Source organism: Terrapene carolina, unplaced genomic scaffold (genome assembly GCF_002925995.2).
Source record: "Terrapene carolina triunguis isolate 2854851 unplaced genomic scaffold, T_m_triunguis-2.0 Scaffold613, whole genome shotgun sequence".
Taxonomy (NCBI): domain Eukaryota; kingdom Metazoa; phylum Chordata; order Testudines; family Emydidae; genus Terrapene; species Terrapene triunguis.
The window spans coordinates 725605-742534 of NW_020664964.1; the positions used below are offsets into that span (position 1 = coordinate 725605).

The window sequence follows — 16930 nt, forward strand, 5'->3', positions numbered from 1 at the left end:
AGAAGTTTTAATTGCCTTTGGAAGCTGGGGAGAAGTTCATTCTGTACATGTTTTACTTATAATTCAGGAACCATTATTATGTCAGAAGACTTGCGAGATGCTTTGGATAACATGTATGATGCTAGAATTCCAAAGCTTTGGTTCAAGATTTCCTGGGAATCTGCTACTTTAGGGTTTTGGTTTACTGAGCTGCTTGAAAGAAACCAACAATTTAGCAGCTGGCTGCTGGATGGCCGACCAAATCAATTCTGGATGACAGGATTCTTTAATCCACAGGTAAGGTTACCAAGTTAGCCTAAATGTGGTATTTTAAATCCTATGCAATAACTAAATGATAACTTGAGGAAGCTTCCAGCTAACTCAGTCATAATTGTGTCCTGAGTTAAATAAGCTCCAAACCTTAAGGATGAGATGTATAGTAGACCAAAATATTGTTACTGAAATAACAGGAAGCAGCACCATCAAGTTATTATAATAATAATAGAATGTATATAAATAGGCTCAATGAGTTTCTGCACATTTCAATTCCTTACTCCCTTTTTCTTTTTTTCTTCCCTTCCCTTCCCTTGCCCTGTAATAAGAGTCATTTGTTTGTCATTCATTTATTTAAAGCTCCCTAGAGTATGAAATAATTACATTTAAAAAAGAAAGTTTGAAAAAATGCCATTTATGGGTAAAATGGGACTTGCCTCTGAGCCCTTGTGGGCCAGTTCTATAATGTGGAGTTATTCTGTATACAGCACCTAAAATTGTGCTAGGCAATTTGCAGAGAGATAAAGAACACAGTCCCCACACTGCATAGTCTAAAATAGGTCAGGCATAACAAAAAGAGAGGCAACAAAGAGAAGAGCTGAGGGTGGAAGAAAGGAATGAAGAATTCACAGCTTCATCATGTGGGTGCTTTCTATGGCTGTGCACACAGATGAAAGTTTCATGATGCAGCAGATATTTCTGGGAACTGTGACATCTGGAAATGATGGATTCTGAGATGTCTCAGGTGAGTGCATGGCCAATTTTGTGGAACCGAGAGTTATTTTAAAGATGTATTTTTATTAATATCAATGGATGTTAGCAATGTAAATGTTAGCTGATGAAGTTGCCCAGAGAGAAAAATTACTGATGGAGATGGGTGTGGCAAATATTCTCCTGGGCTGAGGGTGGGGGATATTCAGGTGCCTATCTGGACTGGCTATTTTGGAGAGTAAATAGTCCACCTTCACAATTTTATAGTCCCAGTGTCCTGTCCTACAGACATCAGAATCCAAGGATATAGGAGACCCATGGTAAACTGTGACAGCATCTGTTGGATTCAAAGAAGCTATTATAGTTTAACATTTGATTTTGTCCACAAGACTCAGAGTGCATTACAGGCACTTTAAAATATCCCTGAATTGCTATTATGCTGTCAGATAAGTTGCTGTCTTACCTGCCTCACCAGGGGTGCTGTGAGGATCAGTAAGTTAGTGTTGATACACTATTTTAGTAATGTGAAGTGCTGTGTAAGGGCTAGTACTTGTCTGGAGTATGGTTAGACATCTCAATATTCATACTGTTTCCTGACATTTTCTTCACTTAGTGCTGCTAGATTTTGCACTTAAGATACCCCAGAACAGACATAGTTTTTACTCTGGCCATGTTAGTTGGCTTTGTTCATGCCATGGCCTAATGACAGGTTTGCAATTCTGCCAGGCTAAAATGGGCATCCTTCTTGTTGGCTCTGGACATCTGGACACCTCAGAAAGAAGCCAAGTAATCAGAATAAAATGTCTCCAAACAAGCTGGGACTTAATAGACCACAACAACTCAGGAAGAGCTTGCAGAAATGTGCAAATTTAACACTACATAACACACATTTGTAAAACTCTCTAAACCTGTAAAGTGTACAGAAGAATCCCTGAATATTGTATGTTTACATGACTTTAATGTTCATTTGTGTTAGCAATTACAAACGTAAGAGTCAGAATGTTATTTTTGTATTGCCCAGACTGCGGTCGAGTTCCCATTTGGTGAGATATTGTGTTATATTTTATTTACAATGATTATAATTGATAATATAGTTATGATTTTTTTTAAATCACTATTACATGGATCAGAGATTTAGAAAATGAATTCCCATGTACAAAAATGGGCTCGGAGGGATAAAGAATTAATTTTACTTGCAAAACTGGCTTATTAATAATAACTTACAAATAGTCAAGAACGCCTCTCACTTGTATATCTCAGAAGTCTGTCTTATCCCCCTCTGTATAGATTGCTGTCTTCTCTTTGCATCAGTCTATTGATGATGGTAATGGTTAACACAAGAAAAGAAGATAAATCTGCTGCATTCAGAATACAGTGTGCTCTTGCATTAAAAATAGAGGGCCCGATTCTGTTCTGACTTATGCTGGTTCTAAACTAGGGCAACTTCAGTGACTTCATGGGAAATTCTCCTGATTTATACTGGTGTGAGAGGAGGAACAGGCCCATATGTGAAAGAAACCCTGTTCCTTTCATGTCTGTCTATACCTGGCCAAGCAAACCAGTTTGAGTAAAATTAGACCTGACCTGGACTATCACCCACCCCAGGAATTAATCTAAATCTTTTTTAGAAGTGAGACAAAATGTGATTAATATGTGGTTTAAAAAATGTTAGCACCTTTCATGCATCTTTGCACCTCCAGGCTCCAGCCAGCCAATGGTACCCTTGCTCTACTGCACTTTCACTACAAGCTAGTGTGGTGGCTTTGTTTTTGTTTCAAAAAAGAAGTTTTAATATGAATGATTAAAAAAACAAAAAGCCAAACCGCAAGCACTGCTTTCTGCTGCAGCAGGGGCGTAGTGTTCCAGGCAAGGTAGGAAAGGGTTCTTCTGTAAGGCGCAGTGCCCCATTCTCCAGTGCACACTTATTTCCACTGTAACACAGTGATGGGTCTGTTTTGCAAGCATAGCTGAGAAATATGAAATAAACCATAAAGGGAGGCCTCCAACATTAGCTGGGTGAGGTGAAGAGGAAAACACGTTTATTGTAACAATAAGCATAATTGACTTCAGTCTACCACAGCACATCACCCAGTTGTCTTGGTCCTCCACATCCAAAGAGTCAAAGTTAGATTGTATTAGTTCTTCGAAGGGAAAGAAAACAAAGCTCCTGTTCATGTCAGTAGCCTCTAGTGAATATGCTGAAGGGCATGCTGGTGAGTGGGATTAAATATCTTGCCCTACTTCAAAATCTGAATGAAAATGGCATAGACCATTAGAAACTGAAACAAAACACCACGCGATAGTCAGTTGTCACAAGGGAGAGAGAAATGGTAGGAGAACTGAACCCATACCCCTATTACACTGATTTACGTCCTGTTCATTCTTGATTCACCCTCAGTAATGGTAGAATTGTTGGGCAGCCAGCCCTTTCAGTATCAGCCCATCTCTTGCATTGACTAGGATTCTTTCCAGTGTGCCGATGAGTGTTATGAACCCCGCTATACACAATGAATGGGTCCTGCCATCTTTGTGATAATAGCTGATCTCTGCCTTCTGTCTCAGGCTTGCTCCTAATGGACAGCTATCCTTCCCTTCTTATCATAGAATCATAGAATATCAGGGTTGGAAGGGACCTCAGGAGGTCATCTAGTCCAATGCCCTGCTCAAAGCAGGACCAACCCCCAACTAAATCATCCCAGCCAGGGCTTTGTCAAGCCTGACCTTAAAAACCTCTAAGGATGGAGATTCCACCACCTCCCTAGGTAACCCATTCCAGTGCTTCACCACCCTCCTAATGAAAAAGTTTTTCCTAATATCCAACCTAAACCTCCCCCACTGCAACTTGAGACCATTGCTCCTTGTTCTGTCATCTGCTACCACTGAGAACAGTCTAGATCCATCCTCTTTAGAACCCCCTTTCAGGTAGTTGAAAGCAGCTATCAAATCCCCCCTCATTCTTCTCTTCTGCTCATAAGTCATGTGTTCCAGCCCCCTAATCATTTTTGTTGCTCTCCGCTGGACTCTTTCCAATTTTTCTACATCCTTCTTGTAGTGCAGGGTCCAAAACTGGACACAGTACTCCAGATGAGGCCTCACCAATGTCAAATAGAGGGGAATGATCACGTCCCTCGATCTGCTGGCAATGCCCCTACTTATACAGTCCAAAATGCTGTTAGCCTTCTTGGCAACAAGGGCACACTGTCGATTCATATCCAGCTTCTCGTCCACTGTATCCCCTAGGTCCTTTTCTGCAAAACTGCTGCTTAGCCATTCGGTCCCTAGTCTGTAGCAGTGCATGGGATTCTTCCGTCCTAAGTGCAGGACTCTGCACTTGTCCTTGTTGAACCTCATCAGGTTTCTTTTGGCCCAATCCTCCAATTTGTCTAGGTCCCTCTGTATCCTATCCCTACCCTCCAGCATATCTACCACTCCTCCCAGTTTAGTGTCATCTGCAAACTTGCTGAGAGTGCAGTCCACGCCATCCTCCAGATCATTAATGAAGATATTGAACAAAACCGGCCCCAGGACCGACCCTTGGGGCACTCCGCTTGATACCGGCTGCCAACTAGACATGGAGCCATTGATCATTACCCATTGAGCCCGACGATCTAGCCAGCTTTCTATCCACCTTATAGTCCATTCATCCAGACCATACTTCTTTACTTCATACTGCTGGCAAGAATACTGTGGGAGACTGTATCAAAAGCTTTGCTAAAGTCAAGGAATAACACATCCACTGCTTTCCCCTCATCCACAGAGCCAGTTATCTCCTCATAAAAGGCAATTAAGTTAGTCAGGCATGACTTGCCCTTGGTGAATCCATGCTGACTGTTCCTGATCACTTTCCTCTCCTCTAAGTTCTTCAGAATTGATTCCTTGAGGACCTGCTCCATGATTTTTCCAGCGACTTAGGTGAGGCCGACTGGCCTGTAGTTCCCCGAATCCTCCTCCTTCCCTTTTTTAATGATGGGCTCTACATTAGCCTTTTTCCAGTCATCCGGGACCTCCCCCGATCGCCATGAGTTTTCAAAGATAATGGCTAATGGCTCTGCAGTCACATCCGCCAACTCCTTTAGTACCCTCGGATGCAGTGCATCCGGCCCCATGGACTTGTGCTCATCCAGCTTTTCTAAATAGTTCTGAACCACTTCTTTCTCCACAGAGGGCTGGTCACCTCCTCCCCAGGCTGTTGTTGTTAGTAGTATTTTATTTATTAATATCACTATTTCCTTGTTTGGCCAAGCATTTGAACCACTTTCCTCACCCTGCCCTCTGTACTTTAATCTCTTCTCTGTGCTTTCTTTTCTTAGTTTATCTGGGATCTGGTACCTCTCTTCAGCCTTCCGAGTAAGGATACTTGGCTTTTAGTTTTACATGTTTCTACTTTGAAATATTGGTACTGGTATCATTTCTACAGACTGAGAGGGAAAACAGATTCTCGTCACATAGGTTCTGCTTTGAGCTAATGGGCATATCTGATGACACAATTTGGCCATTACTCACTAACTCCTTTAGCTATATAATAGGGATACCAACTACTTCAAACTCAATTATAATGATATTTGTTAACACAAAACCTCTTTAAAATGCTCCTGTGCTGGGCTTTCTAGAATGATAGTAGGAAGGTAGCAATGTAGATAACTGAGACAGTGTGTTTGCATTATCTTATGTATCTAAGCTCTCTTAACTTGAGGTGTAATACGAACTTACGAAACGCACCAGCAGCAGGTTCATATGGCGATGATGTGGTCATGGTAGCATGTAAGATGGACTTCCACCTTGAATAGTTCCTTGCAAGTCTTCTTCCTTCAGCAAGAGTCTGTATGGGAGGATTTAGATTTCTTGAATCCCTCAAAATTGCATCTTCCAACCTTGTTCATGTCCAGCCTTGTGTTCTACTTCCTTTGATCTCAGTTCTATAAACCTTCGGTAAAAGCATAACTTCTTGTGCACTGCAGACATAAACCCACCATTGCAGTCGTCTTGTTCTCCACTAGTCCACGATTGCGACTTGCCAGACTCATCTAAGTATCTCCTTGTTGTGACAATATCAAACCAATGAATATTAAGAATACGCCATAACTATTGACACTGAAAACTGTTTAGCTTCCTCTCCTCAGCTGTTTTTAATGGCCATGTTTCTGCTCCTTATAACAGAGTTGTCATGACTACCATGTGAAACACTTGTATCTTAGTTGTCACACAGCCAGAGGCCTTTGATGATGCTGAAATGCCATGATGGAAGACTGATCCAATGTGTGTGACTTCTCTGGATATAGATCCTCCTTTGGTCAAACAGCTACCCAGGCAGAGAAACTATTCACCCAGTCAGTGTCACTGCCATCAACATGCAGTGTTAGCAGATGGTTTTTTTGTTTGTTTATAAGAGGTGTGCATTTGGTTTTATCGCCATTGATCTTAAATCCTATAGATTCTGCAGTTTTTTGCAGCTCTTCTAGCATTAGCTATGGTTGGTCAGTAGTCTCTTCAGGTAAAGCAATATTATCCACATATTTGAGATCTTCTAAAGATGAATCTTTAAATTTCACACCACCTACTTTGGCCTCAGTCAGTTTTGTCATCAGATAGTCTATTAGAACATTAAATAACCTACATGAGAGAACGCAATTCTGCGTATTCCTGATTCTACTGAAAACCAGTCTGTAATGCATCCTTGACCCTCCCACAGCTAAATGTACCCAGGTACAGTTCCTCCACTAGCACACTAAATCCTCAGGCATCCCATACTGGTGTAGCAGTATCTGCAGTACTTATTGATGCACTGAGTACAAAGGAGCTGCAGAGTCTATAAATGTGATGTTAGCTTCCTTTCGTTGTTCTAGTTGTTTTTCAGTAATTTTCAAAAGAGCATATCTACCATGGATTGCCGATCAATGGAGTAGAAACCACACTGGTTGTCTCTCATTTTTGGGTTGAGACAGTATTTCAGTTGGTTCAGTAATATGATCGTAAACACCTTCCTGACTGGCAGGAGCAATAGTCCCCTATAATTTGAGCAAGCTGATTGCTCTTCTTTTTTTGAAAAAAGGGATGATGCATCATCCCTTTTCCCAATCTTATGGAATATGACTCATTTCTTAAACTTTTAAGACAACTTTGTGAAGCCAGTGAACAAAATCCAGGCCTCCACTCTTTAGCAGTTATGGTAAAATATTGTCAAGACCAGATACTTTATCATGTCATAACTGTTTAACCACAAGTATCACTTCCTCTAATGTCACCAGCCTGTTTTCTGCTGGATTCATTTTTGGATTAAGCTGTAGTTTACAGCTTGGTGGGGATCTGTTCATTAATTCACAAAAATGATCATGCGAGTGCTTAAGTTGTGCATCAACATCCTGTCAGTAGTCTCCATTTTTATCCTTAACTTGCAGAAGCCACAAGAATGGCCTTCCATTTAGGACAAATACACATTTCTGGTCATGTCTTTCAGAGGCTTCCTCAATGTACTGTCCCATACTATTTCATCATTGATTATGATCATTCCAGAAGGCCCTCTTGATTGCTCTTTCAAGACATTTCTTTTCCTCTATTATCCATTTCCTCGTCTCTTCGCTGAATCACCTCTGACCTGCTAGTGCATCCCTTTTGCATCACACCTCTTTTTTTCTCTCCCATAATTTGATGTAGTCATCCTTAATCCAACATTGCTTGTTCATTCTCCTTGGTCCCAGTTGTTTTCCTGTGATAGAATCCCAAAATAAAGTCCATTCTTTCTCTGCGGAAGACAATTGATCATCTAATATAGAATATTTGTTGGAAATCACTACTGGGTAACTATTAGTGATCATTTCTTCGTGAAGCTTATGAACATTGAAGTATTTCCATGCCATAGATGTCATCTCTGGAACTTTTTTAAACGGAACTATTAGGAGTCGATGCTCAGATTCCGGAGCAAGATCAGCAATCCTAAATACACATAGATCCACAGATGATTTTAGTCAAGGATTTCAAAATGTGATCCAAAGTTGCATTGTTGCCTGATGGATATCAAAATGTGTAGTTATGGCACTTGTTTTGCTGAAACCAGGTAGCCATTAAAAATAGTCTGTGTGTGGAAGCACATTCTTATAGATGCACATCATTATCTGATCTCCCTTCTGGTAAGCTGTGTGGTCCCAGTACCCGTTCAAATCCAGTTCAGTCATGGCCAGTTCTCATGTTCATATCTCCCAAGGTGACAGTATGAAGTCAGGGTGATGTACCGGATTCAATGTTGTCTAACATGGTACAAAAAAAAAAGGCATATTTTTCAGTATCATGTGGAGCATATGCAATAATAACTACCACATATCCTACCTTCAAACTGAAAATGGTGGCTATCAGGCATGGAGATGAAGTGTGCCAAGTCTGTATTGCCAGTTGCACCCTCAGGCACAAAGCCAGAGCAACACCAGCATGCTCATCATGCATGTAACAATTAAAAGGTCTGACCTGTATGAGTCACAGTTGTGCTCTTGGTGCTCAAATCCCACCATGACTCCTGCACACTGCATAGATCAACATTCAGCCTTTCCAATTCTTCAGCCAGGAGAGTCGTTTTTCCAACAGCTCTTAATGACCATTTATTCCACAATCGCATCCTCAGGCACTGACATTGCTGCAGAAGTGGATATACATTTTTTATTATCAGGCTCTTCCACCCCATATTTGGTTTACTGAAGGACCATCATCATTCGGTCTGACTCCTCTGCACATAGTTGATTTAGATGAATCCTGAAGCTTGGTTCTGTTGTGAGTAGCAGATGGAACTGCCAAAGCTGGTGAAGTAGCCAAAGTTTTATGTCCATTTCTTCCACATGCTGAAGCTAGAGATGTTTTATGGGGATGGCTTGTCAGGCCATCACCCAACCTTCCCGCTTTATTGGGACTTGGGACTGGCACTAAGAACAAGGAATCCAGTCGTGTGACAAACAACGCCTGCAGCCATATCCTGTGTGCTCTAATCCCACCAGTTCTCACAAAAGTAGCAGAGGTGGGTGGGCTCTGTACCTGTTTAAACCAAGATGCTGATGACTCAGCAGGTGCCTTTCTTTCCTTGGAAGCAGTTCTGAACCAAGGGCTCAACATGGTCTACTGCAATACAAATCTAAATAGTAAGATTCCAGGATTGTCACTCTGTGTGTCATTCTGAAGCTTAAAATATTGGTGAGTCAGTGTGAAGTGATGGAAGCACTACAAGTGTGCTTGAGAGCTCTTTTTGTTCAGAATATCACCAGGTTCAATCATCACTGGGTTTTGCAGTCTGGATCTGTCCAGTTTTTAAGTTCTCAGCTATTCTGACTTTACAAATTACATGTGTGCAGTGTACGGCTACATTTAGGCATGTATCTATGCCCTGCCAAGAATCCTAGATCACTGTGATATCAGCGGTATCTCAACCAATCACCTGCTTAATTCTCCAGCTAATTTGCATGCAGTAGTTTCATTGGTTGTGTGAGGGAGACTGCACAGATGATGGATTACTTGTCCCAAGAACTGCCCCCCCATATGCCCAAAAGCCACCCGCACAAAACAACACAAATCTCACAGCACAACACCTATAGACACAAATCACCACAACCACCCACACACCAGCACAACCAGCATACACAATTACTCAAACACACATAGCCCCTCACAGCAGCACATACCCTTCATTCACCACACATACAATTCACTACAATTCTCACAGCACAATATAACCCACACACACAATAACCCCAAACACACATAGCACCTTACCACAGAGCACACACCTAATTCACCACCCACACAAATCAACACAAATCTCCCAGTATAACAGTCCCTAACCACAAATCAACACAACCATGCACACAACACAGCCAGCACACACAATAACCCCCAACACACGTAGCCCATCACCGCAGCACGCACCCCCATTCACCACTTGCACAAATCCATAGAACTCTCCTAGCACAACATACCTCCCACACAACACAGCCAGTATACACAATTGCCCCAAACATCACTCTGAAGCCTAGAGTGTCTGTTGAGTGAGTGTGAAGTGATAGATACTGTGACAGTGTACCCCTAAGGCTTTATGGGAGGGTGCTTATAAATGTATGTATGATATAACTGGAATAGGGTTTTGCTACATATGCCATGTAATATATCTATGTAAAAGTTATGATCTACTAGTTATGTTCATCCTAGTTGTATGCAGGCACCATTTGTGTGTTCAAAGTTATGTATACTTGCTTGATTTCTAAGTAAGCTTTGTGAGGCATTTGGTCAGCTTCTTTAGAAAGGAATTCATAATGCTCGATCAGGAAGCATTTGGGGAACAATGCATCTTGGAATACTCCAATCCACATAAAAGTCTTCCTGGAGACATACATGATACCATGTGGACAGTGGCTTCTGCCTGTAAAGACTGTGAGTCATGCATGGACATGTAACTTGCCCAGGTGACTCCAGAACTCCATCTTGGAGCTGGACTTTGCATATGAGTGAGGAGGGGGGTCTCCACCCACAAGAGAAAGTCTATTTAAACCCATGGGAGACCCCTCCATTTGGTCTTCAGCTGGCTAAAGAGAGAGCCTCTCCACCCCCCAGGATACTTGGAAGAAACTGGAACAAAGGAGTGTGAGTGATTACTTGACCCAGGCTAAAAGGAGATTAGTCTGTAAAGGGGAGCATTCTGGAACTGGTGAGGATCTTATCTGTATTCAGAGTTTGATTAGACATAGATTTGCGCATTTTATTTTATTTTGCTTGGTGACTTACTTTGTTCTGTCTGTTACTACTTGGAACCACTTACATCCTACTTTCTGTATTTAATAAAATCACTTTTTACTTATTAATTAACTCAGAGTATGTGTTAATACCTGGGGGAGCAAACAGCTGTGCATATCTCTCTATCTGTGTTATAGAGGGCGAACAATTTATGAGTTTACCCTGCATAAGCTTTATACAGGGTAAAACGGATTTATTTGGGTTTAGACCCCATTGGGAGTTGGGCATCTGAGTGCTAAAGACAAGCACCCTTCTGTGAACTGTTTTCAGGTAAACCTGCAGCTTTGGGGCAAGTAATTCAGACCATGGGTCTGTGTTGGAGCAGACGGGAGTGTGTGGCTCAGCAAGACAGGGTGCTGGAGTCCTGAGCTGGCAGGGAAAACAGGGATAGAAGTAGTCTTGGCACATCAGGTGGCAGCTCCCAAGGGGGTTTCTGTGATCCAACCCATCACAGATACAGCTCCAAGCATGGTGGAGGATTCTTTTTATTTTTTCAGACTAGCACCAAGTTCAATCATCACCGGGATTTGCAATCTATTACAATCCAGGTTTTAGTTTCTCAGCCATTTTTGGCTTTTCTGTGCACACAACTTTACAAATTACACCTGTGCAACAGCCTGGGCTTTCTGCTACTAGTAGTGAATAATAGTAATGGGCCTGTTCACACAACAGTCTCCAGTACTCACAGTGAAGGTCTTTCATTGCTTCCAATTCCATGATGGTCTCATTTCCTTCTCCCTGACTGACACCACCAGCCCTCTAACCTTACTGTCCCCTTTGCATTCCCCACCCTTTGTTTCATACTTATAATTCACACATACTTATGTCTCCCACATCTGTCCACCAAACCCTCACTCTCTCTATTCCTTGAAATCTGTCCTTAAAACCTACTTCTTCCCGGGCTCCATCTCTCACTTCCCTGAACCTTTGTTTTATTCTTCTTGTCTGTCTTAGATTGTAGCTCTTTGGGGCAGAAATGGATCTCATAGTGTTTCTAAATGCTGTGCCGTTTACTGTGCTGTATAAATGAGCATCAAATGAATAAAATATAATAAAATAATTCAGTATAGCTTTGCAACGAGCCATCAAGCAGTGACTGCATTTCACCCCAGTGATGGTTGCATTTCAGTGGGAGATGATTTGATTCCTGTGCATCAAATGATTTGATTCCTTTGTACTTCAATTTAAGTTTGTAAACTGCTTTGGCATCCTTGTGGGATGAGAAGTACTTTTGCAGTGTAAATGACTAATGATATTATTCTTGGAAAAGCAGAGCTGTAGAGCATATAGTGAAATACTAAAATTATTTGTGGCCAAGCAATTGCCCGTGTTCAGGAATGACACAAACCACATTAAATTAATCTGGCATATTTGTCAGATCTCTCTCCATCTGTCCAAAGTATCTGTAGCTGTAAAGTATGTCTGCTAAGTGGGCTCCTTTATGCATGTAACATTTGATATGTTAAATTAAGTCTAACTGCTGGAGGCTTTTTGGCACCCACGTCCAAATAGCAAATACATAATGGGGCATATCGCAGTGATTATATATGAAAGCATTTGGTTTTCACTATTGCACTTGATTTGATAAGCAGATGACATTATGTAGTGTAGCACTTTATGCTTTTAAGTCACTGTTATAACCAAGTAAGGAATAGTAGTGGGACATGGCTAAACCTCAGACTTTCCTTTTCTCTCTCTACTTACTACAGGGATTCCTAACTGCCATGCGGCAGGAAACGACACGCATGAATTTAGCAAAAGGCTGGGCGCTCGACAGTGTTATTTTACACAATGATGTAACCAGGATGATGAAAGAAGATATTAGCAGCCCTCCTCCTGCTGACATTGGTGGGGTTTACATATATGGCCTTTTCCTGGACGGAGCAGGTTGGGACCGTAGGAACGCCAAGCTAATGGAGTCTGCACCAAAGGTTAGTGGCAGGTTGTCAGCAAAGAGAGTGTGTCACAGTTACAGCATATTAAATAAAGCCTGGTCAGTAGGGTGCTTTAAGGAAACATTCAGCGTGACTAGGACAGTAATTGCACAATATATTGTAATTGGGATAAAATACTACCTGGGGGACATGAATAGATTGATCGCAGCTCTGTGCCCTGGAATGTGGAAAAGCCGGGCTTCCAGGCAGCCCCTGAGCTTTTTGCTCCCCAGAACGTTAACACTCAGACACATAACACAGAGTGCTGCTCTTGGAAGACAAAGGTGATCACACAAGTACCTCTCATCTGGACATCCGGAAGAGTTGTTTTGGCATGTGTGTGGCTGGCCACCCTCTTAGCCAGGGGGTGAAAGCTGTGTCCAAGGCTGTCTAAGGAGGAAAGGATAAATATGGGGGGTGGGTTAGAACAATGAAGCTCCATTGTGAAGAGGAATGTTAGGATCTCATCTAGGATGGGTTTAACTGTAGCAGGTCAAAGTCATACTCTTCTGCTTCAGGGAGCCACAGGTACATAGCTACATAATAGTAATGCCCACATCCATATCACTTTAAGCTGTGCTCCCATCAAAACTTGTAAGCTAAGTAGGATAGGGTGTGATAGAAGCCACTGAAGACCAGACCAGTGGGATCATTGAAACCCTTGGCATTTTTTTTACACAAATAGATGTTAACTCTGAGGTCTTACTTAAACTTCAGTTTGGTTAAGTTTATCTAAAAACAATTGCCTCTGTGATGTCAGCTGACATTCCCACTCCAGACTGTTCTGTAGGGTTCCTGTATTCTGGAAAACGTTGCCAGGCTTTGCCCCAGAGGTAACTACATTGCAGTTGTGAGTCAGGGAATTCCGGTTTGTGGTTGGTAAAGCACTTACGCCTCTCACTGGATGAGAACTGTGTCTTTGAGATCTTTGCCATTGTGACAGCCAACTGTAACGTTCTGTGTTCGTGCTAAGATGTTTCCCACACATGTGCCTTTCCTGACTGACTGAAGCAAATATTTATAAACTTCTTGTAATCAAGCAATGCATAATATACAGTTTCTATGCAGCAAATCCTATGTATAACTGTGATTAAGCTGACTCTTGGTGTCACATATTTAGCTGCACACAAGCGTAATGTGTAGTGATGGGTAAATCTCAGATAGTTAGATTTGGCTTGGAAACACCCAACGGGCACCTGTTTGTTCTTTGAAGCACCACTGCTAGCAAAACAGCTCAGGCAAGTGGGACTGCTAGTAGCAGCTTCTCCTTTGAAGCTCCACTACTCCCAATTAGCAAAGAGGAGGAGGGTGGGGAAAGAATGAGGAAAGCTAATGAAGAGACAGGGAAAGAGAAGGAAGAAGACTCCCCCACCACTCTCCCCTAGAGTCCCCACTCTCCTCTACTCCTTGGTTCTTTTACAGGCCCCCCTGCCCACTGCCTTTACCTTCCGGGTCCCCCCAACCCAAGTCACCCTGGGGCTTTCACTGGCTTGACGATATTTTTGCGATAGTGCAGGGCTAAGCAGCAGCTCGGGGCTTCCACATGCTGCTGCATCTGCTAAGCGCCAGGCAAAGCAGCTTCCCAGCAGCACTGCTGTAAGCAAAGAAGCAGCAGAAAAAGTCGGGGGGTGGCCCACGCCCCTTGATGTCCCCTGCAGTGCTGTGCCACTTGTGTGCTGCCTAGTGTGCTTTTGTCTGGTAAGTCACTAGTGGGATTCAGTGTCCCTGGAATGGCTCTCTGAGTGGTTTGTTTTTTGTTAATGTTCCCCTTAGGTGCTGTTCACAAGTCTTCCTGTAGTCCATGTGTACGCTATCAGCACCACAGCACCACTAGATCCAAAGAAACAGCCAGGGAGCTTGTACTCCTGTCCTGTGTACAAAAAACCTCGACGAACGGATCTGACCTACATTTTCTCTTTATATTTGAAAACTGTGCAAAATCCTGACCACTGGACTCTAAGGGGTGTTGCATTACTCTGTGATTCCAAATAGCACTATGGCAATAAGATCCAATTGGAATACTGGGCAAAGGGCGTTCAGGCTTTAGTTTTATTACAAAGCAGTGGTATATTTCTATTCATAGATATATGGGCATTAGCAAATCATATTTGTAGAGACAGCTGTATCTGCATGGTGATTTGTATGATCTTTTCACAGCAGGAATCATTAAACATGTTTAACTTGGGAACTTCAACCAGGGAACCTTCAAATCTGTGACATGGAAAACAATTATAGGTATAAAGTCTAGTTGCACTGAATCTATTCCTATTTGCTGCATAAATTAGCTCATTCTACTAAATACTCTATTCCACATTCAAAATATATCCCCATTCAAAATGCCTCTTGCTTGAAACTACTGTTCTAACTAGATTTTACAGTGATTCTTTATTGATCTTATCTCCTCTTTATAATACTGTTATGCTGATAGGTATTGGTGATTGCAAAGAACACAAGCCTCTGGAATTGGGTACAAATACACCCTTCAATTAACATAAGTGTCAGGACAAGTTAATCACAAGCCCCCCTCCCCACCTAAGACAAAAGGGGATGTGAAGCCGCCCAGGAGTTAAAGACCATGTGGGCAGCGGGATTTGCGTGCACGCAGAACAAGCAGAATGAGCAAGCCTCAGAGGTCGGAAGAAAGCCAAGCAGTTGCTTGTAAGCACAGAGTGAGCCAGGAGAAACCTAGAGGAAGATTCTGGGTTTGGTGCTGGCTAAAGAGGCTGTAATCAAAGACATGATCCTGTTTTTTTATTCCTCCTGCATGCCTTGTAAATAAACAAGCCTGCATCAAAGAAAATATCAGCTCCCTCATTAATTTCTGCTCCCAAGTAGAACAGCCCCACGGGCCTGAACTTTGACTGGCCTCTGGAGCCAAAAAGGAGCAAGGGTACAGATTTGTAATTATGCAGCCATGTTTCAGTTCCAAGTGCATCAGCTGCAGCATTACTGAAGAAAGATGGTGCTATAGCCAAATGGTTCTCTGGCTATAAGCACTGCTTTAAATGACTCAGATTGCTTAGACGGAAGTGTAGATTGCCTCCAGGGATAGACACTTGGCTAAGTTGGCAGCTAATGTTTTGGAGGAACAGGATGTCAGACAAATGTGAAAAGATTTGGTGTAACTTTTAGAAACCTTTGATTAATTCTTAGTGACTGGAAACTGAGGTGCAAGGTGTCACTCTCCTTTCCCTTCTCTGCCCCATCCACTTCCTTCCTTTCTTTTTCTTTGTGTGTTTTTTTTTTTACTGTTCTCCCCTTATTTTTATAATACTAAAATAAAAGAAAAAGTTGATGATGTACCACAAGTTTAAATGTCTGCACACAAAAAGGCATGTCTAATTGGCATGCTGTTACTTTTGATTTCATTTGTAAAGTGGGTAATTGTGCATACAAAGAGACATACCTCTGCCTGACAGTTATCTCCTTTGTGCATGCAGGCATAGCGCTCACACAGAAATGCAAGCTCACCTCACTTGAGGACTTTTCACTTAGAAACATCTTAGTTTTGTAGCCTCTTCGTTGCTGCTGGTTCCTTGGCCTTATTTCCCACGCCTGTATTTTGCATCACTATTTGTGATGAAACTGAAAGAAACAGCAGCTGGCATGGTAGAAGCTCTATCCAGAAATGGCTGCGGAGTTTATTATTTTTATTAGCAGTGTATGCAGCTTCCAATGTAAAGCAAGGATGGGTGTAGACAGGCTTGGTTTGAAAACAGAAACAAGGCTACTACTGGCAGAAAAGCTGTATGGCTTTTTTTTTGCCAGGCCAGGACACTTTCAAAGTAATAGGCATTACTGTTGGGGCCAGAGAAAGAACAGCCTACAGGGAATGCTCTGCCAATCTCTCTCTCTGTATTTTGCTTTTTGTGCAGATACCTTTGATTTTTCTGTCCATTTAAACAGTGATCCGGCCAACTGGTCCACAAACAGGGTTCAACTTTTCACACAGTCAGTTTTATTTTATGTTTAGTAGTTGCAGGACTCTTACTGTTAGGAGGAGTAAAATTCACTTCCACGACTAGCACAGAGTGTCACACTTGTTCCTGGAAAACAGAGAACAAGCTGTACCTTAAGGGTCACATTCTACCCTTGATCTGTGCACAGAACTCTCTGCACGCAATTCCCGGGAGACGATAGACCTAAATGAGCCCACACTGTCAAAAGGCTCACCGCTCCTCCCACTTGGAGTGCAGCTGCTTGCATCCATTGACTTCAGTGAGAGTTCGGGTTGTGAAAGGGATATAGGATCAGGCTTCAAGAACATTGCTTAG

General features: G+C 42.3%; 1 protein-coding gene across 1 annotated transcript in view; it reads left to right on the forward strand.

Annotated features, from left to right (window-relative positions):
- Window positions 1-14651, forward strand: part of LOC112107756 (dynein heavy chain 5, axonemal-like) — a 273895-nt gene extending 259244 nt beyond the window's left edge. Inside the window, exons 74-76 of the mRNA XM_026659242.1 lie at window positions 68-276; window positions 12432-12653; window positions 14430-14651. Coding sequence (XP_026515027.1) covers window positions 68-276; window positions 12432-12653; window positions 14430-14648 — 650 coding nt within the window. The 3' untranslated portion in view covers window positions 14649-14651. The remainder of the gene's footprint in view (window positions 1-67; window positions 277-12431; window positions 12654-14429) is intronic.
- Window positions 14652-16930: the final 2279 nt, after the last annotated feature.